The 26,954-nt window shown below is 39.6% G+C and overlaps 3 protein-coding genes across 10 annotated transcripts in view; all 3 read right to left on the reverse strand.

The window, feature by feature from the left end:
• Positions 1 to 13,779, reverse strand: part of LOC135139558 (death-associated protein kinase related-like) — a 50,616-nt gene extending 36,837 nt beyond the window's left edge. Inside the window, exon 1 of one of the 3 annotated variants that reach the window (XM_064069860.1) lies at positions 9,774 to 9,862. In XM_064069860.1, the coding sequence (XP_063925930.1) occupies positions 9,774 to 9,847 (74 nt within the window). In that variant the 5' untranslated portion in view covers positions 9,848 to 9,862. Of the gene's footprint in view, positions 1 to 9,773; positions 10,067 to 13,326 lie in introns of those variants that run through there. The other 2 variants (XM_064069852.1, XM_064069868.1) reach the window with 2 other exon arrangements.
• Positions 13,780 to 14,135: 356 nt separating this feature from the next.
• On the reverse strand, positions 14,136 to 14,698 carry LOC135139818 (HIG1 domain family member 2A, mitochondrial). Its single transcript, XM_064070170.1, has 2 exons — positions 14,440 to 14,698; positions 14,136 to 14,392 (listed from the first exon to the last, which is right to left on the reverse strand). The coding sequence occupies exons 1-2, from the start codon at positions 14,570 to 14,572 to the stop codon at positions 14,229 to 14,231; spliced, it is 297 nt and encodes a 98-aa protein (XP_063926240.1). The 5' UTR covers positions 14,573 to 14,698; the 3' UTR covers positions 14,136 to 14,228.
• An 11,151-nt stretch (positions 14,699 to 25,849) lies between these two features.
• Positions 25,850 to 26,954, reverse strand: part of Hecw (Hecw ubiquitin protein ligase) — a 79,020-nt gene continuing 77,915 nt past the window's right edge. For all 6 annotated transcript variants that reach the window (XM_064070027.1, XM_064070037.1, XM_064070046.1 and 3 more), the window contains 2 exons: positions 26,684 to 26,934; positions 25,850 to 26,608 (listed from right to left, as the gene is read on the reverse strand). In XM_064070027.1, the coding sequence (XP_063926097.1) occupies positions 26,350 to 26,608; positions 26,684 to 26,934 (510 nt within the window). In that variant the 3' untranslated portion in view covers positions 25,850 to 26,349. The remainder of the gene's footprint in view (positions 26,609 to 26,683; positions 26,935 to 26,954) is intronic.

Here is a 26,954-nt window from a genome sequence, read left to right on the forward strand (position 1 = left end):
GTACTTGGTTAAGCCAAATTGATTTTACCACCCAAAGAGCGAATTCGAGCCAACCTACGCAAATCAAATGTTTTATGTTGTAAGATTACCTATATTTCTTCAACAGACCATCTTACCAAAAAATAATTCGATCAATTTTTCTTCCTGGTAATATTTTCTGCAGCTGGATGCATGCCTGCAGGAAATCCATAAATTATTATTACCATTATTACCGCCGAGCGGAAAACTTTTCTCACGATTCTCGCGATGCCGGCTGTCGGAGCGCGTTTCGGCAGCAACCGACGAAATACCTGTCGTCTTAGTCATCGTCGTCTTCGTTTCGCCGTTTTGTTTGCAGTTCGTGATTCACGCCGGGCCGAGGTGTGGAGGTTCATGTTTTATGCAGCCGGGATCGCCGGGGAAAATCCGGCAACGGCGAAAAGCCGAAACCAAGAGTGGTCCTGGAACGTCGTCGTGGGGTACACCACGAGGTGAAAGCGCTTTTTTGCGCGAGCAACAGCGGTCCCGAGCGGCTCCTTGGGGTGCGCTCGCGTCGTGCGAAGGTGAAAGCACCTGCCTCGCGCGCGGGGATAGGTCGCGACTAGCGAGACATTTGCAAAAATGGCGGCACAATGGCGCTCTTGCACAACGAGTCGATGATTTATCGCGGCCGGGTTGACTCTTGACACGTCGCGAACGGGAGTACGGGAATGGATTTGCGGTCGTGGAGAGCAAAAGCGACGACTTTTCCTTTGTTGTTCGATTTTTCTGGTTCTGCTTTTCGAACGGTTGCGCAACAATGAGTTACCATCGTGGTAAATACGAGCCATTCATCAACAATTATTATTCTGTTGTTACAGTACACATAATCGTTGCGACACCCGTTGTGCTGATCTAATATCGAATTCACAACCATAGTGTACTTTCACTGTTAATCACGTGTTTTGGTTTCTTGGGTATCTTGGGATTCAAATCGTGGCGGTCGTGGCGTAACCAGAATGAGAGAGAAGGTGCGGGCTACACCCTAAACGGTACCTGCGAAGAATGCTTTTGTTTCGTTTCTTCGATTTCGTTTACGCGTTTCGTGGTAGGTATTTTGAATGAAGTCGTGTGAGAAAATGATGTCCACCGGCACCGAAATTTAACGTCCTCTAGTTGGCACTCGACTGTCAAACTGTCTTTCTACAAGAGGAGAAGCATATAAAAACGCAACGGGTTAGCAACAAGCAAAAATTGTAGCTGATGAAGAATCGTTGGTACTACACCGTCAGAAGTACAAGAATTTAAAAATGCGGTACTTCGTCTCGATTTTCGCGTTGATTCGTCTCGAAAGTGCAATCTGCCATCAGTTCCGTCACATTTCTCGTCTTCGGATCCCCGTTTCGCCGTTTCTCATGTCGTGACGCACGCCAATTATCCCCAACGATGTCAGTTCTAGATACACGAACGATAACGTACAAGATTATCAGAAAACGTAGGAGTCGCCATTGTGATTTCGCAACGGACCAGTAGTCTCGTCGCTACTTAATAAAACTAGGTTACAGTTAGAACTGGAAGTACTTGATTAGTACCACGTTCTAAAAAAAGCCTTGCTACCACCGCACGACACCCCGTCGTTAAACTCCCAACCGGATGTTTGGTCGGATTGTTAGAGGAAGCATAAAAATTCATATATACAACGAACGCGTATGACCTTCTGGTGTGTGGAGCCTTTGTTAAGTGAAAGAGGTACGGTACCAACGAGCAGCACGATTGTCGCCATCTAATTCGATTAGGTAAACGGTTATTCAACGTTCTCTATGAAGAAACACGATGATTTCATAGATATTATCGTCCGTATTTAAATAATCCTTGAAAAATAAGTCAGCCGTTTCCACTCTGCGGTTAGTCGACGCACGTATCGTTTATTCATCGATTTCGGCCGGAGCCGTCTCTGGAAAATCTCCAAAGAGCACTTGCATCGCGTTAGAATTTCAAATCGAGCGATTTACATATAGGGGGCATAGGCAGCCTACAAGAGGCGGAATAACAATCGATTGCAAGGACGTTGCTTTCTTAATTCCGCGAGAGCGTTCCACGAAAATTCGAAAAAATTCGCGCTGGGTCAACGACATGGCGCCGATTAATCGCGTCCAATTACGGACGATTTGTAAAATAGGCACGAGGGAGAGCATCCAGTTTCCGGTAACGAATCTACGGCCGTTGGGAAGAGAAGACCTTCTCTTGACCCGGTTATTTTGCGTGTCTACGGGTTTCTAACTTTCATTGCGACCAGAGGCTAAACCCGTTCGAAAATCGGACGCAGAGTTCGTGCCATTATCAATTTTATTGTTCGATATAAAATGTCGCTGGTGTTATTAGCGAAAAACTGGTTGATTGCTACTTTCAAGTACAGTTTTCATTAATGGACTCGATTGTTCCAAGTATTTTAATTCGAACCGAGTGATAAGGTTCGTGATAAAATTGGATTTTTTATCGGCTGTTTATTTTCGTTGTTTAGTCGTGTGCCTCATTCACGTTCTTAGAAAGTAATTCAATGAAGAGTCACAATTCGCTTGTAGCTGAATCAAAATATTTCCACTCTTTGATAAAAATTTTTTTAAGTGTCAACTCCATTGGCTCTTGATAAGATTCTCTTTATCGCAATGTATACAACAAATCCGCAATCAAATAAAAAACGTAGCAAACATTGATGAAAATTTTTTCGAGATCTGAAGCAGCGCAATTGTTACTAACGCTCAAAAAGATATCAATCAAAGATCGTCAATAAAATCATCAAAAATTGCAACTGTCCTAGATAATTTGTTTATATTTTATCGTAACTGTGACGCTTTATTATTTTAAGAGATACTGACACCAATCTAATGGAGCTACTTTTCCAAGCTTCCAATCTTCTCTGCGTCGCAACCACGTCACTGACAACCCTCCTGATCTGATAACAAACTGAATAGCGTCGCTTTCCACTTGCGACACTTCCTAAAAACTTCCAAAAAACCTGAACACTCCGGAAGAGAATTTGTGAGACAAATACTCCGTTAAGATCTGTTTCATTCGCGAGACAATAGTACAAACAATAATCAGGAAACAAACTGTATCAACGAGGTCGCATAAATATCAAATAAAATTAATTTAACAGAAGAAAAATCTGCACACAATATGAAGGTAGTAGTAAGAAATAGTAGCTGAACACGTCTTACGGACGACAAAAAAAAATGAAATTCCATCCCACACAACTGCACAGACCATGGAAAATTTATGAAGATATGTAACACACGACTCGTAACAATTCATGAAATATCACTGGAGTGTAAAGGTGAAGGTTGACTGATTTTTAACTTATCGTTAAACATGACCATTACCACGTAAATTTTGAATACGGCGCATCAACTTAAATCCCAGTTGGATATTTACAACAACAATGAAAACAACTTCTGGCAATAAATTGCATACATCATGAGTTTTACAATGAAGCTGGAGACATCGAATGACAACGCAAAATATATTTATTATCCAGTGATTTTAAATAGTACATTAAGCCAATTTTATGGTACCGAATTGTCACACTTATCTATGCACAGAAACTAGTAAACGTCTATCACACAGAAAGGGTCAGCAATTTTTTGGCTTCGGTCGCTATAAAACCAAACGACTGTGAAATGTCAAGGGTTGACGTAACTGTGATTCATATCGACTACAATTTACCTACAATCTATCTTACGAAGTTAGTTCTAAAAAATGAAACAAAAATACAACGCCACGATTTTAGACCTCAATGTTTGACAGAAGTCGACGAATTATCTTGACCTTCAGGCATCGAGTTGGTACTAATAAAAGCACGTCCACGCCCACTGTGTATACACTTATTAATTCTCGAACAAGTATTTGCAATTAGTTGCGCAACCTTTGCAAAGTGACCTGAACCTGTAGCAAAAGTTTACAATGTCTTAAAGAAGATGACAAACGGCGCATTCTGCAAACGCGATAAATTTTTCTCATCACATCACTACGTGGGACTACAATATATTGCTAGAAAACAACCGCTGCAATCGTCGATGCGAATCAACAAAAGATATTGTAATGCGAAACCAATGTCACGCCAAATGTTCAAACTTAAATTATAGATTGTGTATACAAATGCTGCGTACGCTCTCTGGTAAAGATCCCTCCGGGAATCATTAACTTCAATCCCGTTAAAGTTCCATTACTTGAACAGTATCTAGTAAAATTTTATTGGTATTTCAAAGTTAACCACGAAGGTTGGACCCACAATACCATAAATAGCAAATTCAATGCAACCCTGGAATGTTTGTTTGTAGCCCACTATACGCTCGCACTCCTTTTATTGGCGCCATTATCCCCCTGCATTGTCCGACAATCCCTCACTAGCGGTTGTAAAATTTTACTAGGTACTGAACTAGTGTTAGAACTGTACAAGCTGCTTTCAAAATGAGAGAGTAAAACCAACCCTACAATGGATTACGGTAATGGCCCTATTATGATATCCTAAAAGTCAACTCAGGTATTTTGATAGCAGCTATACCTGGAGTGCCTTAATCCCTCGCCTTAACTCCGGTCCAAATTATTTACATAAAATTTATAACAAATTTTATAACTCCATGAATGCTAATATTCTTGAAGGTATTTCGCTTCCAAAACCGAAATTAATTGAATGTGAATCGGATTAGTGAACGCCCGACCTAAGTAAATCGGGGCTGAAGCTCTCCGCCTTGTCCATTTCTGACAAACACGCCGTTTTAACATTTATGCTAATCTGGGGATTACTTGCAGGAAAATAGAAAAGAGATTACTACACCTACCTGATGTACAGTCGTCTTGATGGACAGATTTACAGCAGGGACTAAAGGATAAATCATCCTAAGCGCTAACAGTGAAGTCACTTCCAAATAGCGGCAATTTTACTCTAAGTTGTCGAAATACTGAGCAAATAATTGCGTAATGTCGAAAGTCAACCAATTACAAGCAGAAACAACAAATTAATAGTGTCCACGACCTTACACACACCTTACTTCAAATTGATTAGACTAGAACAGATCCGCCCCTGTTCTGCGTTTGATGACCAAGTTTCGACCAAGGCTTTCCAGTTTATGGTCTTACACCGCCAACTCCAGTTGTAAAACTTTATTAGTATAAAAATAATGCAAGAATAGTAATCTACAAAACTCTACACACACCTCATGTGTTTTGAATCGAGCTCGTCAGTCCCAGTTGGATATTTACAACACGCTAATTAGCCGTTCAGGCTTGTTCATCTCCGGTCGGCTTCACAGGTGAGAACCTCTAGTCCCGCCCTTTTCAAAACCACGTTTTTCACGCCGGAATGATAGTTATTGGAAGCAATTACGGACCGATGAGAATACACGCCGTGCAAAGCGAACATCCATCAATTTCTGCTCAATTAAACCCGGACTGACACGACCAGAAGATGCGCTACAATAACTCGCAAGCAGGGAAAAAAACGCAAAAAACCCTGACATCATCCGGTATACCGAAAGGTCAAGTATCGGTTTGCAAATCAGCCGGTGGAGAAAAGACACATTTTAATGAATTACGGAGAAAAAACTCCTCATTGTAAGAAAATGCGATGATGTAACGTCGCATAAATGAATACGGGATGTCGTGGCTCCAGAGGATGCGCTGCAATAACTCGCAAGTCAAAAAAAATCCTTGAAGGTTTTCAGAACGCCCTGAAGCACTAATTCCTCTTGCAAAAATTTAATTAAAAAATCCAAGACGACGTCATTAACTTTTCGACGGGGACGAGTAAATCCACAATTCCGGAAACCGTGAAGCATCAAGTAACATCGGTACTGCAAATTTCCGTTCGTGGACGAAAGAACGCGCGCAGAAAAACCCCCACTAACACCGCCGGCACGTTCAAAGGTCAACTATTGCTTTGTAAATGAACCGATAATGCGAAAAGACACATTTTAATGATTTACCGCGAAAAAACTCCTTATTGTAAGTAAATACGATGACGCAACGTTCAACTATTCGACTTGTAATAACTCGTAATGTTGCATACATGAATATTTCATTGTGGGTCACGTGAGAAATCTCCATGTTGTTCCTTCCCGCGACTTTTCCGAAGTCGAAAAATTTCGCGGTTGCTCGTTTACCGTTGGTCCGGTAAAAAGGTCAAAGGTTTCGATCATAATTCATATTTTTTACAGCCGCGGTAGCGGCGTCGATCAATTTTGAAAAAAAATATTGTCGGAGACGACGGCGTCATGTAAACATCATGCTTTTCGAGAACAATAGAACAAGGAGCTATTATTCCGCCAACTGCGACACCGCTGTTGGTCTCTTGTCGCAGGTGAAGAACACGCGGAGACTACAAATGATAAAGAAGAAATTCGATGAATGGCCGACTGCAGGAGCTATTAATTATTGAAACGGAAAACGTAGGGGTAGAGCCGTTCACTCAAATATGTGAATAATGGGCACAGGTGTAGTTTGTAACGAAAGTAGTTCGCCAAAACGGGCACGCAGACGTCCACATACCAGTTTTGTGAAAGATACCTCTTAAAATCTAGACGGTATGCTGGACTGGTCGCAAGCCGTGTCTGGGCGACTTGTAGTTGCCCAACATGGGTCTCGATTTAATTCATAGTTAAAATGCCAAGACGAAGGCTTATAAACCCGGCCCGGCGTACAACGCGCTCGAAAGCATTCGATGTGCCACACATTCGCACCGGGCCCTAACTACGCAAACTAATATTTTGCCGCTTCTTCGCGTCTGTGTCATGAATCACAAGTGGAACTCTGGCGTCACCGGTGGCTGGTTTTTGTTTGTTTAATATTCCACGTCAGACATTGTTTCCTTGAGACAACTTGCTATAAATCGATGGAACCGCGCCGATTAGGGTCTTTTACCTGGAAATGTGGACCAAACTGCGCAGTCATGAATCAGCCACGAACGCCGGTCTCACTGATCTTAATCTTCAAGCAAAAAAGATTATTCAAAAAACGGAATTAATCTGTTCATTATTTCCAAACAGTACATATAACGGTTATCCGGCTTAGGTCCCACTGGAAGTCAAAAACACGTCTCCTGTCAATTCCATTTTGTTTTAATCATGACAAAAAACCCTACAACTTTTGCAAAATTATGCACCATTGATGCAAGAAATGCCGGTTATACGTTTCAGCAATCCTAAGATAATGCAAGAGCAAATAACTTTTTTATCGTCATGTTGTAGACACTTTTAATTTGGTAGAAATGAATGAATTTCACTTCTGCAACTCGTCCCGACATAATTTGCACAAAAATGGCAGTCAGTGACCGGTTTCGTCACTCTAAATGTCACCACAAGACACTTCGATTTTCAATTCTGCAAATAAATATTCAGCGAATCGACGAAACCTAAAAAACGTAAGACACGACACGTCCGAACAACAGAAATCGCTAAATCTTCTATCAAATTTCCGAGGTGGTTAACCTCCGAGCTGATAGCAAACCCAGCATGGAGTCCATCGAAGTATGTGCACCTGTGTTGGTCAAACATCTATTCTTCGGCACGAAAAAAGTCCTATTGGGGGCCATCGCCTGATTCGAATCTGTTGTCTTATTCGCCAGAACTGGTTTTAGATAAGAATTTCGGAGCATTCGATTTTTTTCCATTAAAAATTTTTCAAGATCTATGTAGGTGGCTTTTATTGTCTTGAAAAGCCGCCATCTTCGGCCACGAAGTCGGTTATCTCGACGTTTGACGACCTCGAATCCGTGTCTTTATGTGTGCGTTCACAGAACACAACATTAACACCTTATTAAAACCCGGATTTTACCGTTGTATCAACACGCGTCGACAATAGGGAGTTGTTCTCGTCGAAATGTCAATAGGGTGTGAACCGCCATTCCGGACGCCCGGATCATGTAGGCCACGGGTTCAGATCTTGCGCAAGCTGGATTCGATCAAATGATAGGTTATGGTCGTGTTGAGGTACCATTGGGAGGAGTTGTACCATCGGTACAGTTAGCAGCGGTCAGACGGTCAAATCTGGCGACGGTCGTGCGTAGAAAACCGTCCCAAATAACTTTCGTTTAATTCGGCGCTTCCGGTCGATCGACGAATCGATTGACCCAAATTGGACGTTCGGATTTCCGTGGTCAGCCCGTCTTGAGTGCGCCACGACATTAACTATTTCGCAACAGTTTTTTCCCCGACTAAAGGAAGTTCAAAACTCTCTGAATCACCGCGACAAGATACCGTAAACAATTACGTTTTAAAAGTAAAACCTAACGGGACGCGAAAAAAGCGTCCCATGTCCGAAAAAAAAACAAAACGAGAGGTTCGTTCACCTCGTCATCGGCCAATCGTGGCGTTTGACATTTTTTCGCCGAAGGAGACCGTCGACACTCTCTTGTACTCTCAGGTGAGTGGGTCGCGGGTTTCATTCAATACTGGGTTTATGGGGCCAGTTCTTGCAGCTTCGTCTACGTGTCCATGGTACAGTTTGGCGACCAATGCGTAAAACGTAAATCAGGAGTCCGCACATCATTGATCGCGAGTGGCTCAGAAATCTAATAAAAATTACAAGCGAGTGTTTGTAATTGTGTCTAATGGATACATAAAGTAAAGTGTGACCTTTCATGTCCATTGAGATTTTAATTGTCGAAAGCGGAACGGACGGTCAAAGGGAACGATGATAAACAGCTGCAGCATTATTTCGCTGAATAATTGCTCTTGATTAGGACAAATTTTTGATATGAGAGATATCTCAAGGTTGGTTTGGGTAACGAGAGAGACGTACGGTCAAGGGTGGAAGTAAACTTTATCTTGTGCCTGTCAAGTGCGAAAGCCTAATATTCCACTGCTCGATGTTCTTACGGTAAACCAGATAAGAGAAACAGCGTTGGTTCGAGTTCTCAAGAACAAATGGCAAAATGGTAATTTATAGCCACCATATAGAAAACTGGTTAATTTTTTATTTTATGTTACATTTTAAATGAACAAATTAAAAGCTTCATTTTCCATGAATTAAAATAACTTAATAGACTTTGAGAACACGCAAATTCCACCGTTCATTCTCAAAATCTTTACTATTATGATGTTACAATTCAATGCAACTATTCTATGATCAACGATAAAGGCGGAATTCCACGGCACGCTTTTACACCAGCAAGGTCAACTTGTCACTTAGGTCTTTGTTTTTTAACACAAACCCGCACAAACTCTGATAACACCTAGCACAGCGTGGATTTCCCCTGAGAACCTATTTTTATATATTTTAAAAATTAATAACAAATGAAAACCTGGATTATTTTTATCACCAAGATCGATCAAGGAAAACGAAGCTTTAACTGTGACCAACAAGGTCGTTTTTTCGTTATCACTATCTTAGTGCACAATGATTTTATCGATGCATAAATCTTTCACTTACCATCATCATATAATACCAAAAAATAGGTCAATTTTTACGTAATCAGTGTTTATTCATAACTCGACATTTCACAAAATTCGGGAATAAATTACATGCTTTGTTAACCAAGAAACGCAAACTTATAATTTTAAATGCACACATAAAACCGGGACTTTAAACAAATATTACAAAAACAACGATTACAAAAAGCAATAAATGTAAATGCTACACAAACAAAGCCCCTTATCACCTGATAAAGTGCAAGGACTGCTAAACTAGAACTGTTAAACTAAACGAACGTTTCGTACAATTTACGAGTAAAACAGGTGCAAAACCGACGCACCACGTCAAAATCAGCACCCCTGTAGCATGACGGTCACACAGCACAATCAAAAGCATAATCGATTACATACTTCTCTGCATGCAAGATAGCACCGCCACGTTTCAGACATTTCCTCGACGACCGCACTCGCAAACACGCATACATCACTCCTTCCCCTAAAAACCGCAGCTTCGGCGCCAACTTCCTTCTTCCTCTCCTGACGCATCCTGCAATCTTTCGCACGATCGTTACTTTATCCTGCCAGATTTCCGCCAAACGAACGATTAACACCAAAGGAATAAATTTTAACTGCAAATTTGAAGGGAAAAATATTAAATCCGTTCGATCCACAATGTTACAGAACCGTAGAGAACGTGGGAAGTGAAGTGGTCAATAAAACGGCAAAAAATTACTAGGGGCAATAAAAGGAGATTGTGGTCTGAAAACGCACCACCGGCAAAAATGAAGGGAAACCACAGCTGCAGCAGTTCCGAAAAACTGCATAATCCACTTTCCTCAAGTCCCTAACTTAGGGACAATTTTATTGCAGTTTCACCATAGTTCTCCGCCCTATTTTCACAAGTACCGTTGGGGGTGGTCAGAAATGACAATAAATAAATAAATCACAGGGATTCTTAAACAAAAATCTTCACACCCAAAGGTTTTACAATAGTTTATGATGGTATAATCCAAAAATGTGTAAAAACCTTGTACTCTTCGAGTAACGATTTGAGTCCGAACCTGCTCTCTCGACACAAGAGAAAACGTTGAAATGTCATCAACAAACAATAAAAACAGTAACGGACCTAGATTAGGCCCTAACGACAGACAAATGAACCCGTCCTGCTGCACAAAGTGAGAGTTATTGAATAATTTCTCAGTGACGTCACTCAATTTTTGAGCCGGATGAATGGGCAAATTTCGGTTGAACAAGAAACTCGCGTTTTGGCTTGTGATTTATGAAGACCCCGGAAACATTAAACGTGGCGTCCGTCAAGCCGACCCCATTCCGGTGGCACAAAGCCATCTGCGAGGGGTTGTCGACCCTCCGTCTCCCCTTTTCCGCTTTGCTTGGAAACCGGGTCAAACTCTCGCGTTTCAAAAACAGGAAAAAATCAACTTTCGTCATCTAACAATGTGAGAAACCGCACACGACGAAAATCTATCGTGACGACGGTTTCGTGCCGTTGCAAAAGTCTCGATCGAAAATGCGGCTGTTGTCTCTCCTCTTGGGGGACATGGAAGGTCGAGTCGCAACTCGAGATCGCAGAGAAAGTAGGCTAAGTGATTATTTCTCAAAAACAAAGCAAACCGAACGTTCGAACGAGAATCGAAGGCAAAAATGCGAGGTTTCGTCGAAATCGGTGTACCCGGTGCGGGTCCATTGACACGGCAAAATGCAACTGATTGAAATTTAGTGAAAGTCGGATTTGAGCGGTATCTTATCGTCTTAGACCACGGAATGTTCATTCCTCGAGCGATAACGCCGCGGAAAACTACATTATCAAGTTCTTTAATGTTCATTAAAGGCGTGTTATCGGTGGCGCACAAAAGATGCATATCGAAATCGTGGATTTTTTTTTAATTGTGGAGGTTTCGTCAGCGTGGCGCAACTGCATGGGGCTGAAATTTTGTGGTTTGAGAGATTTCCATTGATCCATGGGCGTGCTTACTCACAATTAAATGATTTAGAAAGCAAGTACGTTACGGTGCGAAGTTATTAGGCGATTCTAACCCACATCTGAAGAGTTTATATAACTATAACAAAAATGGAGGAGTGTAAACATAACCTACTGAAGCGGTGAGAATTTAAATAATTACACACAACTGAACTACATTTGGATTATGAAAATTACCGATTTGTGAAGGAGATTACGAATTTTTAATGCCTCCCACGCTGAGTGCGACGTGTTACAACCAAGCATGAAAACAGCAATAAAATTGCATCAAAAAGTGGGCTTCCGCATGCACACCGAACCAAAATACTTTCCAAAGTCGGATTAAGTAACAAAAAAGACCAACTTTTACAGGCTTGCGTTAAAATTGTCTTTCCAGAGAACGTTATTCTGAACACTGACGCAGTAAAAGCCAAGTTTAATTGCACCTTGACTATATTCTTTAACTTGAATATTTAACATTCTATTATTTCGAAAAATTATCCTTCAGTCCAGGAAAGTTACGCGGTCGAGTCAGGGCCTCGAGAGCCGTTTTCATTCGAACGCGGATGAATGAAATATTCCAGCCGATTGTAGTTTTCCAATTATAGAATCCCCCGTCTACGACATCCTGTTGTTTCATTTACCACCACTTTCGATAATAAAACTAAAATTACACCATAAAATCTTTCTCTTCTTCAAAACCCAAACTGTTTATCCTCCACAATTACGAGGCATTTCCGGCGAAAATTCCCTAAATAGTACTGGTATTTATCTTTCAAACAAATCGAGTTGAATCAGATTTATTCTAATGAAGTTTCTCACAAGACTCCACAGCGTGAGGTAATTACGGCTCTACGTTTGAATAATTTGCCGCCCATTTGTAATTTGTCAAATTTATTATAATAACACAATTTTCTCTCAATAGGTTAATCTACATAATGTTTCGGATTAACATTTTTATTCGAAGCGATTTAAGACGAAGGCGGACGAAAATGTCACTACTGCTCAAAAAAAAACACGAATGCTAAAGATCACGGACGTTTGACTTTTCGGAGATTTTCACCATTTAACACACAGAAATGTGCAAATTATCGCTACCAAATTGGTAAAGTTGACAAATATTTTCGCAAGCGGTTAATGTATTCATTAGAGTATCTTGTCCAAACTTGTCTGGTGAGAAGTGATGTGAAAATCGTGGGCTAAAGCCCTTGGCACAAGAGCGACTGGACCGGACAAAGAAAAAGCTCCGTTCCGGGTAAAGCACAATGGGTTGCCACGTTTTAACGACTACCTGATAAGAAATATGTGGAGAAATGTTGGGTGTCATTTTTCATGGGTCTAAGAAAACGCAGTTTGCGCTAACCGGAAATTTCTTAGTAATTTACAGTCATTATTGGTGTTCTGACAATGATGAAATTAAGTGGAATTGCTGCCACCGGGTGCTACTTTTTTATATCTTGGCTAACCGAGTAAAATTCGAAAATTCTCACAATTGGGTGATTACGTTATAAAAAGCGTATTTTATGTCCCGTTTGTCAAATTCGTTCCCAAAATAGTGGGGGACCAATTTACTACATCCTGCACGTAACAATACCGCCATAGAATGATAAACTGATAATTGGAAATGATTTCGTGTTAAATAAAAAAACCCAGGCAGCAGCACTCCCACGTGTAGATAAGTTTTTTCAATAATTATCCAACTCGGGATATAATCACAACAATACCCCCCAGTTGCGATTTTGATAATTGCGCATTCGGAGTAATGGGATCACCCCTCACCCAATTCCCTTTTAATCGAAACGGTTGTCAAGCAACAACCACCAACCGACTTGAAACTCCCAAAACAATTATAACCTGCGACATAAATCCCCTTATCAGCTGCAATGTCAATGACAGCGATAAAAACGGTCACACGTCAAAACGATAAAAATTCCAATTTTGCGACAATTCCCTGAATTCGCCACGCGATAAGATAAAAATTCCTACCTTCCAAGTGGCGTCTTGTCCACTTCGTACACATCCAAAATCGACTCCTTATGCACCACCGAAGCCAGCTGTTCTTCCGACAGCTGCAAGAGGCCGTCACGTGAAGTGCTAAATCCCAACATTTTCCCAAAAACTTCACAAAATTCCGATTTTTGACAAAACAGAAATTACTCAAAAGTCAACTGCTTTTCACTACCTGAGGCTGCTCGATTGGAACTCGTCTTCCGAAGGGGCCGAAATGACAGATTTACGAAAAAAACACAACGGGCCGATTCGGCTTGACTTTCAAGCGCCGCTTACACCGTGGGGGTTGCGGGGCACATAATGTGGGGTAATAACTACACGGTTGCTTCATGCAACATGAACACACTCAAGGTATCACTACTTGTATACACTTGCTATGTCCTCATGCAACTGAACCCCGAGACACCAGCAGCAACAATGTTCGCTGGAGCTTGGATTCAGTTTGATCAGGAAAATTTGATTTGGCGACGCAACCGCCATCTTCGCTAAATGTCACTTGTCAGAAAACTGACAAAGCGAAACCTGCTGTATCGACCGACGACATTGCAGGAATTTCGAACGAAATAACGGATTATGTAATCGCTTTGACATGTTTGTAGCATTATTTACGTCCCAAGTTGTCTTTAACTAAATCACGCGTAATAAAATATGAATAAAACAGATTATTTAGAGGACTAGCCGTCAAAAAATACGACACCTGCAGTACGAGCAATGAACTACTCAAATTTAAATTTTGCACTCTTTTACGATGTTTTGAGGCAATTGTGGGTATGTAGGCGAAAAAATTGTCAAAGAACTGATTTAATAGACCCTATAATCTACGGAAATTCTAAAATATTTACAGTCTTTACTGCACGCAATTTGTTTAATGCTGGTATCTATTTCGCCTTCGAGGCTCCTAATCCTATTCCAATAACTAAGGCAACCACAGTAAAGCCCTGAGCCGCAATTCTAGTCCTCATCATGTATTGAGACATCTTTCTGTTACCCGTTCTGAAACTCCATAAACCATAGCACAAGGCGCCAGTGGTTGCCAAACATCCTAAAATCGATTCTTGACCGTAATTCATACAGTGTTTATTATTTCACCTATTGGTATCAACGGATTTTCAGAAACTTTACGAATGAGCTTTTCCTTTTGGGTTTCCTGGACAAAGTGGACTTCGTTTTGCAGTTTGATCCAGTCAAACTGCATTTCTTCCTCTGCTGACTGTTCTGTCATTTTAATAACAATATCACTTCAACGAGTATTAAATTATGGTAACAACTACGTTTAATTTAGCCGAATTTAGCCAAAACATAACCTAAAAGTCAGGGTTAAAATTATGGAATTACGGGATCCCATTAGATCGAATCATTATTGTTAAGAATGGTCAAAAGTTAAAAAGCAAAAGTGGGATTATAAACTTGCTGTTGATGATGCTTTTGCAGATGAAAATCCGTTGCCAAGTTGCTATTAATAGTAAATTTGAGGTTTAAACTTTGCCGTATTTAAAGGGGTTGTGGTGAGCGAATTTGAATCAAAATTTTCGCGAAATCACATTTGAATAATTTGAATTTGAAAGTGAAAAAAAATTCAATCACAAAAAAAAGAGAAATCGTTAAACATAGGCAACCAAATATGCACGTAAGAGTTAGTGTTTAGTTAGAGGGAGGCATGGCGGAGCGTCAGTCTGGATCCCTGAGTCTGGTCTGGATGTGTTTTGTGAATGTAAACACGTGGTAAGAACTAGTTTAAATTAATTGGTTTGGTAGTTGATAAAAAGGGGGGAAGCCTTTGTTTAACGAAAATTAATCTTAACGATGACGACACAGTTTTCCTCAACACGTGTAGCTAATTCTTGCGGCCTTTTAATCGGAAAAAAGTGCGGACTTTCGTTCAACGCAGAACACGTGCTGTAAATTTTTTATTTAAATAAACCACTTTGTGGTAACCCAATCTTCCCGCCTTAAAATTTGACCTTGAAAAGTTTGAAAGGCCCGCGAAAAATTCAAAAATTCAAAAGTTTGGCCTTGGCTGTGATCGTCTAACAAATGAGAACCTACGTTGTGTGTTTTTTTTTGTGGTTTTGAAAAATGGCGGGAAGAAGTTCTTTCATACAAGTGCATACACGGTCGAGAGCGTCAGAAATAATAGACAAAATTAGGTTGGTCAAAAGCCTTCCTAAGGGGGAAAAAGAAACGAAGAACGACGACAGAGGCTCAAATTTTGCCCTTCTGGCGAGTCCGCAGGGCCAAGGTGTCATCGGTCTTCATTCCCCAAAACCCCCTGGGGTTTTATTCACCGACATATTACATGTCAAACGCCTTAAGATATTTGAAAGAAAAACACTCGCGAATTGACAGACATACACATACGAAAACCGAACAAATACAAAACCCTACACATATGTAAATTGGATGGCAGAACCCGAATCATTATGAGACAATTTCATTTACGAGGACAGAAAATACCCAGAGGGGGCGTCGTAGCGTGAGCGAAGTTTGGAGCTCCCGGTCTGGGCTGGTTTCCCCCGCGACGGTGATTCTATCTACACCAAGCCTGCCAGACAGCACCCCTCCATGACGAACATGCCGTCCAAGCAGGCCGTTTCGGCCTAAAACTAGCGGTGAAGTCTGGTCAACTACTACCTCGTCGTCAAGACCGTTCCCACTGAAATCTTGTTCAAAGCCTGCACATCTTGTACAGACAGCGCGATACATTCCGCTACCGCAACTAGGAACTGCGCCCATCGCCGACACTACGTGTTATTGTGTTATTTACCTTCAATTCTATTTAAATGTTCAAACTCTATAACCCTAATATGAAATTACAACCGAACAAATGTTAAAGTTTCAACAAAGAACAATCAACAACATTTAAATTCGCCACACACTCTTACGGAAATTCAACAACAAATAATTCTTAATTGAGATTAAATTTGGACATCAGATAATCTACATGATAGAAATATTCATCAACAAAATATTTACATGAGCAAAACTTAGCAAAGATTTATAAAAACAAGATCTGGTGTGAAATAAGCTTGTACAAATTAAATATCATGTTAGGTCAGAACTGCAGAGCATGGAAATTTACGTTCAATTCAAATTATACAACAAAGAAAATTACTGAAGCTAAAATTGTGAGACAAAGACAAATTGCATGAGGTGAAAGATTGTAAAGTTAACAGATTTACATGTGATTAATATTAATTCGTGTCCAGTCAAGTTATTGGTTAAAATTCAAACGTGAAATTATTTAGCTGCATTGTGGGCCATTATTACACATACATTTCTCCAAACAAAACACATAAACAAACATGGCAGACAAGCTGCAGTTGCAAAATGGCGTTGGACGAATTCGTCATTCCAAATAATAGGCGTCGAAAATATGCGATGCAAAAATACGATGAATCCTGTGGCGTTGTATAAACGATGTGCTAAATCCAAAGAATAAAAGCACGTCCCCCCATGACCCACAATGTTGTTATTTTGTTCAATAGATTCAGTTAAAACATGTGCTCGATTAAAAGAAACAAATGGACGCTTCAAAATGGCCGCTGCCTGAACAAAGAACGGTGAAAATAACAACTCGTTTGCCGCCATCCAAAATACAGGTTTCACAAATATAGCTAAATAAAGCATGGCCCGAAATAAAAATCACTTCCTGTAAAGCCCTACTGCGATGGATTTTAAATGAAAGATAAAAAAACGAGATTAGTGGAAAAAAGCGCACGCGTCGATGTGTCACGAGGTCAGAAGCACCGGCGGGGCTTGAAACTCGCCGCGAAACAGGTGTTCAAAACATACCTCTCCAAAGATGCGAAGATTTCGACACGGCTTACCGCCAAAAGGAACACAAAAACCTCGTCGTAGGAACGATGAGAAATCAGGAACACCCAATGGCTCAACGGGGGCTGCTAGGTTTCCCAATAGAACGGATCAACACTGGAAACGCAAAAACAACAGCAAAAGGCACAGAATAATTCACAGATAAAAATACAACCTGTTGCTCGAAGCGCTCGAAGGAAGTCGTCTGTTCTCTCGAAGCGATCAAAAGGAACTCGACCGTTTGTTCCAAGCGGTCCAAGCGAAGTGGGCGGTTTTACCCGAGACAAAACCACCCGCACATTTGCGCATGCCATCTTTCTTGGTGTCGCTTGTTGCCAACCTCTTCTTCTTACCGACCGTTTCTTGTGCGCGCGGAATTCATTTGAAATTTAAAAATTCGAATTGGATCCTTACAACTTGCTAGCAGATTTCATGAAATTCACTTAGTCAGGATAACACCTTGTTGTTTAATTACGAATAGGTTTCTGGATGCAGATACATAATTGTTACATTATAACACTTCTTAATTCTTCACACAAGATTGCTAATAGTTCATTTCCGGCAGTTAACTTAACAATGTTCATTATACTGCGAACTGCCGGGGGGTTAAAATAATTTCTTCCCTTAAGCGGTTATCATGGTTATTATCATCGTTATTATAATTACATCACCGGGGCATGCCCTCACAACGCTAAAGATTGATTACTTCATCGAGGCATGTCCTCGCAACGCTAGAGATTGATAACATCAACGAGACTTATTCCTCCCACCGCTAAAATATACATTATCGAGGCAATTCCTCGCAACTATAAAATTTATCTCACCGAGACGCTTTTTCCTCGCAACGATGATTCGATATTTTTGTGTCTATTTATTATGTGTTTTGTTGGGGTAACCAGTTCGCGGTATGCTAAACTCTCAAAGTAAATTGAATTTTTGGAGTAACAAATCACTTGGATTATGACATAATTTGGCATAATGTAAATTCTTTGTTTGAGTCGTTGATAAAGTGTGGCAAGTATTAATCTCATGTAAATTTTGTTAACTTTGCAAATTTTCACCTCATAGAATATTTCTCAATCTCACAGTGTTCAACTCAGTAAATTTTTTGTTGTATAATCTTAAATTGAACGTAAATTTCCATGCTTTGCAGTTTTAACCTCACATAATATTTTCATTTGCAAAAGTTTATTTCACACCAGATATTTTGTTTCAAACATCTTTGGTAAGTTTTGTTTGTAAATATTTTGTTGATGAATGTTTCCATCGTATAAATTATTTGATGTCCAAATATTAATCTCACATGAGAATTATTTGTTGTTTAAAAGCTCACAAGATTGTATGGCGAATTTAAATATTGTTTATTGCTCTAAATATAAAGAATTGAACATTTAAAATGGAATTGAGGTTAAATAACACAGAAAACGTGGCAGGAGCGAAGTGCGGTTCCTAGTCGAACTGGCGAGATTTATCGCGTCACCTGCACAAAGGGTACAGGTTTGGATAGATTCAGGGGCGGCCGCCAATCTTGTAACGTTCTCGGCTTCGTGCTATCTAGATCCAACTACGGGTCTGGCGACCGTAACGGCCTAGTTTCGGACGGCATGTTCGTCCTGGGGATGTGTAATGTGCTGTGCTTGCGATAGATAGAATCATCGTCGTGGGGGGAGAACAGCCCCGACCGGTAGCCCCAAACTCCGCTTGTGCGTGAATATACGATAGGGGATTTTGGGGCTGACGAGTGAATATGAGATGGCAAGTCCCTCCCTCCTGAGAGGAGTGCCATTTTAACCCCTCCTAAAAAATTTGGTCTATTATTTCTTGCGCTCTCTACTCGCACGCAGTGTGCTCAATTGTATGAAAGAACGTCTTCCCGCCACTTTTCAAAAAAAAAAAACACAACGTAGGTTTCCATTTTGTTAGACGATCACAGCCAAGGCCAAATTTTGAATTTTTCGTGGGCTTTTCAAACTTTTTCAAGGTCAATTTAAGGCGGGAAGTTTGGGTTACCACAGGGTTGTAGAAGAAAAGTGGCCAATTTAAGTTGATTACTACAAAAATTTACCATTTTAGACATGTTTTAAGTTTCTTGTTGTCGAAACAAGTACACATATTACGAAAAAAAGGCAAAATGTGGCCCCACCCACCCCCCACCCCCTATCTGAATTCTGATGTTTTTTTTATTCGTCGTGAGCCAAGCGGGCGGAGCTTAACTGCAAAATCCTTATTTCTCTACGAGAAATTAAAAACATGTTTTTGGGTATCGTGTTGTTCACGCCCCACCCATTTCCGCCCCGATCTCAATTCACAATTGTGATGAATTTTTCCTTCGTTGTTACATCGAGGGGCGGGGTTTAATTGCAAGATCCATATTTGTCTACAAGAATTTACCATTTTAAAGATGTTTTAAGTTTCTTGTTCTGAAAAGACGACTACGTATATTAAGAAGAAAGGGAAATATAAGGCCCGCCCACCCACCCTATCTCGATTGTGATGATTTTTTTTTTAATCGTCGAGAGCCAAAGGAGCGGAATTTAATTGCTAAATCCTTATTATTTCTCTACAAGAAATTACCATGTAAGACATGTTTTTGACTTTCGTGTTATTCAAAAAAATAGTATGTATATGTATTAAGAAAAAATTAAAGCCCCACCCATAAATGCCCTGATCTAAATAGTAAAGAAGTTTCCACTTGTTGGCAGATCTAGAGGCGGAGCGTAATCACAAAATTCATATTTCCTTACAAAAACTTACCATTTTAAACGTGGTTTAAGTTTCTAAGAATAAAAAAAATCATCACCTGACCTGACCGAATTAAACAAACAAACAGCCCCCCCCCCCCCCCCCCAACACATACAAAACAACACATAAAATATACAAAATAAATAAAATATAGACAATCATAAACGTTCACTAGTCCCGATGTTTCTTTCACGACCTTAGGGCAGGACGGAGTACACAGAAAACATGGTTTCAAATTCATCGACAATGTTTTCGGTCAACAACAAATCACCAATGACTAATACAAAAATTCACTAAAGACGCCTTTCAAAATCTTGAGTACGTCCATCTGAATATACCAAGTGCCTGTGTATGTACCGTCAAGCATACCGATTACTAAATTTTCGTTGACAGCTGCTGACATTTTAAAAAATCATCACTGGAGTCGTTGAAACAGTACTGTCACTGCTGATATTTGGCGTAAAGAGAGGTTTTAATGGATTTTCAAAAAATGTAATTGTTAGTTATTTATAGAAATTGTATGAGCTAATGTTTTAAGGAGAACTAATTGAAATTGTAATGTAAGAGGATATTAATGTGGCAGCAAGGAGATAAAAATTATTGCTGCTGTATGCTAATATTTCTGTTTGTTACATACTGCATATTTAAATAAATTGCTTGTTTGTGTTTTATATTGCCCTTTTCTTCTGGTAAACTCAGCTAGGTTTCATTAGTTGTTTTATAAATTACGTCAACATTCGTTGTCACAATTTAAAATTCTTACAGTTCAAGTAGATTCACGTCACTGAAATACTTGGCAATTATATCATAAGCAGAAATAAAATTAGTCCTTAGAATGACAAGACTAGGGGTGGGCGGGGCCAGTGCTTAATAAGATAAGACTGTTTTTGTCAGATGGCATATCTTCCAAAAAAATAAGGGCGGGTGGGCGGGGCTAGCATTTTATAAGATATGACTGATTTTGACATTTTCAACCTTTTCTCAACCATTTTCGAAAATTAGTTTGCCATTTTCTTGTAGATTTGCACATCCAGATGTCATTTTCGGCTTCGTTTCTTCCAACATTTCTACCGTTCTTCCAAAATCGTCAACTGAAATATAGCATTTTTTATAGTTCCAGTAGCAAATAGTAAAACAAGAAATTTAGGATTAGCGTTTTTTTTTACTTTTTGCACATCCTAGATTTTATTAGTTTCCACTCCCACTCCATAGAAGAACATAATTAGCCCCGCCCACCCACCCTGCGTTCATTTCAGTGATTAATTTTATCTGGTGTGAATGTAATGAATGATCTTATTCTGAGCAGAAATAAAATTAGTCTTTAAAATGACAAAACTGGAGGTGGGTGGGGCTAGTACTTAATAAGATAAGACTGTTTTTGGCAGATGGCATATCTTCGAAGAAAATAAGGGCGGGTGGGCGGGGCTAGCATTTTATAAGAAATGACTGATTTTGACATTTTCAACCTTTTTTCGACAATTTTCGAAAATTAACTTGCCATTTTCTTGTTGATTTACACATCCAGATATCATTTTCGCCTTCGTTTCTTCGGACATTTCTCTCGTTCTTCCAAAATCGTCAACTGAAATATAGCATTTTTTATAGTTCCAGTGGCAAATAGTAAAATAAAAAATTTAGGGTTAGAGCTTTTTTTACTCTTTGCACATCCTAGATTCTATTAGTTTCCACTCGTACTCCACTGAATATTTGAAAGCTACATGAAATTTTCCAGAATTAGAGTTTACAATAAACGCACAGGTGACGCAGCTAACACAAAAGAAAACCCCCCCGTTCCCCAGACCATGATATTATTAATTTTTCTGAAGCCGTTCTCGGCGTTATTTTGTTAAAGATTCACTTGCTCAGATTACGTTTGAATTTACTTTACTCACACGTGCTGAAATTATGCAACGCAAAATAATAACTCGAAAATTGCCATCCAAAACTTTCCGCATCACATTGACTAAATAAAACTGCCCTAGCTAACGTAATTCCCTGAAAAGCCCTACTAGAACGAATTGAAATTATATTGAAAAGGTTAGTACGAAAATTAACGACCACGGCGTCAACCGTAACTGTCGCCATTTTGTAGCGTCAGGCCGCGTATGCGCAACACACACGCGAAGCTCACATATGTGGGATCCCCGCGTGTCACGTACTCCGTAACAACCGAGAAGCAGACAAGGAATCACGTGGAAAACATACCTCTCGGATCTTCAAACCAAACACGTGCTCAGCACCGAAATAACCTCTCTGTGTAGAACTCCGTTAGAAGGAATCGCCACTGACGTCTTACTCGAAAGAAAGACCAAGTCAAACTGGCCGCCACTCACCCCTCTCAAACACGACCCTTCTGCGCATCTCCCTCTTAGTGGTTTTCGTTTCTTTGCATTTCTACCCCTTTTCTTACCAGACGTTTGGCGCGCGGAAATTTCGTTCGAAACGGCGTCCTACAATATTAAAAAAAAGTAATGCCAAAGATTAGGCCCCACCCAAATAGTAATAAAATAGATTTCATTTATTGTCAGCCCTAGGGTCGGAGCCTAATTGCAAAATCCATGTTCTTACAAAAATTTACCATTTTAAACGTGTTTTAAGTTCCTAATAATAAAAAAATCATCACAATTCAGATGGGGGTGGGTGGACGGGGTTTATATTTTGCTTTTTTTCTTTATGTAACAACACGATACTCAAAAACATGTTTTTAATTTCTTGTAAAGAAATAAACGTTTTGCAGTTAAGCTGATTTATAGACAATTCTTCACACATTTCGAGTTTGATTTTTTTGCAGTTTCTCCTTCATTTATATATTATGAATCTAAAATATTTTTGAGCTCTAAAATTTCCCCCAAAAAGTTGAACCCTTCCAAATGGCTTTATTTGAGAGGAAAAGAGCGCCAACCAATAGATAATTCTTCATATATTTCGAGATTGAAACCCTTTTGGTGATATCTCTTTTCAATTAAACAATTATTCGAGACGAATCTTTCCAAAAATTACAAAAAAAAAATTAAAAAACGTTGAGTTTCTAGTTTTTTAGAGTACTATATTTATCTTATGAAATACTAGCCCCGCCCACCCACCCTTTTTTTCTTAAAAAGCATGTCATTTGCCAAAACCAGTCTTACCTTAGCAAGTACTAACCCCGCCCACCCACCCTCTCTTTTCTTAGGAGGTATGTCATTTGCCAGAATCAGTCTTATCTTAGCAAGTAGTAACCCCGCCCACCCTCCCTCTATTTTCTTATAGTGTATGTCATTTGCCAAAATCATGGTTATTTTAAGTATGTACTATCAATCTATTTTTGAATACGTAAACGAGAATATGGAGAGAGTATAGACAATTCTTCACACATTTCGAGTTTGAAATTTTTTTACCATTTTCCAAAAAACAATTTTTAGATCTCAAACTTCTTAGCTTTTAGAGTGTTGATCGCATATTAGGAATCCGAAGTCCATTTTGCAAGATCTTTTTAAATAAGCGAGAAAAGTGAGAAACATTGTTCAAAAATGTTTTGTTTGAAACATTTAAAAGAGGATCTGATCAAACGAAAAGTAGTTGGCTTATGGACAATTTTTCGCAGATTACGAATTCAAAATATTTTTGACGATTTGTCTCCAAATAACTGAGAAATGCTAGGAAAATGTTCCAAAAATCTCAAAAATTTTCCAAAAAAAAATGGAAACCGTTCCAAATGGCTTTGTTTGAGAGGAAAAGAGAGCTAACCACTAAAGAATTCTTCATATACATATTTCGAGATTGAAATCCTTTTGCGATAAATCTTTTGAATTAAGCGATCTTTCGGGACGAGTATTAGCCGCGGATTTATCTTATGAAATACTAGCAGGTGTGGCATTTGCCAAAATCAGTATTACCTTAGTTAGTACTTGCTAAGATACCAGTGGCATACCATCCAGGGTAAAAATCATTCGTATCTTGGCAAGTACTAGCCCCGCCCACCCGCCCTTTCTTTCCTTGGAAGGTATGTCATTTGCCAAAATCAGTCTTATCTTAGCAAGTACTAGCCCCAACCACCCACCCTCTTCTCATTCTAACGACTTATTTTATTTCTGTTCAGTATAAGATCATTTATTTCATTCAAATCGGATAAAAGCAATCACTGAAAAGGAGACAGGGTGGGTGGGCGGGGCTAGTATCAGCTAAAATAAAATTGATTTTGGTGAATGAAATACCCTCTAAGAAAATAAAGGATGGGTGGGAGGGACTAGTAAAAATTATTCGAGTACTAGCCCCGCCCATCCGCTCTCTCTTTCCTTGGAACGTATGTCATTTGCTAAAATCAGTTTTATCTTAGCAAGTACTAGCCACCGCCCCACCCACCCCCGCTCTTCCCATTCTAACGACTAATTTTATTTTTATTATACTTTGCTTTTTTTTTCTTAGTGTACATAGTATTCTTTGAACAACACGATACCCAAAAATATGTTTTTAATTTCTTGTAAAGTAATGGGTATTTTGCAGTTAAGCTCCGCCCTCTTGGTTCACGGCGAATAAAAAAAATCATTACAATTGAGATAGGGCGGGCGGGCGGGCTTATGTTTTGCCTTTTTGTTTTAATATGTGTAGACTTTTTTTCACTATATGAAACTTAAAACATGTTTAAAATGGAAATTTTCTATACGGAAATATCAATGGGGCTCCGGCCCCATAATTGATTCCCATGTGAAATATGTTCGTAAGTAACTGTGTTATACAAAGAAAACTAAATGTATTAATTAAAAAAGAAAAACAAGAAAAGTCCCACCCATCCATCTCGATCTAAATCGTGATGAATTTTTTATTCGCTGTCAGACCGAGGGGCGGAACGTAATTACAAAATCGATGTTTTCCTATAAAAAAATTACCATTTTAAACATGTTATTGTGAAAAGATGACTACACATATTAAGAAAAACAGTTTCACATTTCTCGATACTTTTCCGAATACTTCACATATAGGTATACAAAGGGCACCGAAACTCCAAGTAAACGCTCAATTTCAGCCTAGAAATCAATCTTCTAGCTCACAGCTGCGGTTTTTACCGCATTTTATAAAATATTAAAACTGTCTGTAGTCAAATATTCAAGTCCAGATTTATGTTCTTACGGTTTTACTTTGGTAAACGCTGCTAAAAAATTTTCTATAACATGTTTCTTCTTGTCCATAATTATGATGTCTTTGTCATTGAACGTTAGCGATTACAATGGCAATGTTTTGATGGTTTTACTGTTCTTGGGACAATAGTCTTTCCTACTGAAGGGCCAGAACCGGTTGAACCAAGAACTGGTCTGACACCCTGGTATCGACCCGACAGAGATTTTACCATCTTGAAGTTTGGTCCGGTAAAAACGAGCCTTATTCACACCTGTCCTGTATATATTTAGAGGACGTTTCTCCTCTTCACTGGGGCGCACCTTGTCGAACTGAGGATTTCCCCATCCAGGTCTAATCAGTCCAGAGGACTGACGGAACCCTTCTCAGCACGGTAAAAAGTGTCGTTTATACAAAAATGACGTCTTGATGGTCTAGTTGCGCTTTTTCAACATAGATGTCGCCTCAAGAATTGGCACAGAAACACTCAAAAACCCTTACAATCTCGCTAGAACGAGTTTTCTTCTGTAATTTCTTTAGGCTTTAAAATTTCCTTTCGGGTTTTCTAGCGTTTGAAGTGCATTTTTGGGTTGTTACGTCCAATACGAAAATAAAGTCCACTATATTTAGACGGAAAATATGCAAAACTTGGTTTCCCAGACACAAATAACGCATAGACTGGCTGAATGTCCCTGACCAGCTATTAATTTTTTACTTTGATGATACAATCAGCGAATAACAAAGAACATATTTCTCTGATACTGTAAAATAGTGGAAACTTTGCATACGCCTAACCTTGGCGCCTCGCAATTTAAATAATCACCAAACGTAAAAGAAACAACTTTAAAATGTGTAACAAATATGTATTTCATTGGAATGTTACAAACGAATTTAGCTCATCTAATCATACAAATACACAAACAATATTAATCTAAAACGTTGGCATATTTAAATCTTAACATAAACACATCATGTGCATCATACGAACCAAAAACATAACTGACTAGAATTAAACAAATCACAAATTCATAATTCAGATGCATGAAAATTATCTTCTGGTAACTAGCAAAGATCTAACACATGTTAAAATTCGTCAATAAATAGATAAATAAAACAGAATTTGACCACTAATAAAAAATGACTAAAGGAAACCCAACGAACTTAGTCTCTACATACGAACTTTACTGAACTTATTAACAAATAAATATTATATACATAGAAAAATGTACAAATTATTTGGTAAGTAAAATAGTTGCATGAATACACCAGCTTATCGCTAACAGCAAACTCAAATACTGGCTCTAACGCGCAAAGGAACCAACAAATCCTTAAGTAACGCCCGACAGGACTCGCTTATTCGATCCCGAAAGTGTTCGTCTCCTCCACCGCCAACAGCAACTTTTCGTACAAAACCTCCGACGTCGGATACGGCGGCAGATCCAGCCGATTGAAACAAGTGTGAGCCCGTGGAAGACTGTTCGGCTTGCCCCACTTCTCGATGCAGAACTTGCGCGGCCCGATGGAGCCCCGCAGCGCCGAGAAGCCCTCGAACGGGATACTCGAAGTGCCCGTCACGAACTGCAAAAGGCGCAAGCGCTGCTCGTTCGTAAACCTGAAAAAACAACAGTCAGAAATGGAGGTCCAACTTTTACAAACACTAGAAGTCACGAAGAAATTAGCCGCTTACCGTTCAATCGCTTGCCAGAACCACACTACTACGGGGTGTTGGTCGTGGTACCCCCCGCGGTACTCCGTATTGTGCCTCCAATCCCCCAAGTCGATTTCCGCAGTGCCCGCGATCACTAATTCTAATTCTCTAGCGTCAAAAACGCTAACCAGTCTTGGATCAACGACTTCATAGAAGCCTCTAACGAGAGATTCGGTTTGTTCGGAAACGCCGCGTTCCAACCTCCACCTGACTATCCTCTCTAAATATTCCTACAAACGAAAAAATATTT

The sequence above is a fragment of the Zophobas morio genome, unplaced genomic scaffold (genome assembly GCF_036711695.1).
Source record: "Zophobas morio isolate AGI-343-1 ecotype UQ-CSIRO unplaced genomic scaffold, CSIRO_AGI_Zmor_V1 ptg000004l, whole genome shotgun sequence".
NCBI lineage: Eukaryota > Metazoa > Arthropoda > Insecta > Coleoptera > Tenebrionidae > Zophobas > Zophobas morio.

Bases quoted from the DNA above. Each gene is read 5' to 3' on its own strand.
- LOC135139818 (XM_064070170.1), bottom strand. From the start codon at position 14,572: ATGACAGAACAGTCAGCAGAGGAAGAAATGCAGTTTGACTGGATCAAA. The intron at 14,393-14,439 runs GTGAAATAATAA...AATCGATTTTAG, and splicing joins AAATCCGTTGATACCAATAG to GATGTTTGGCAACCACTGGC.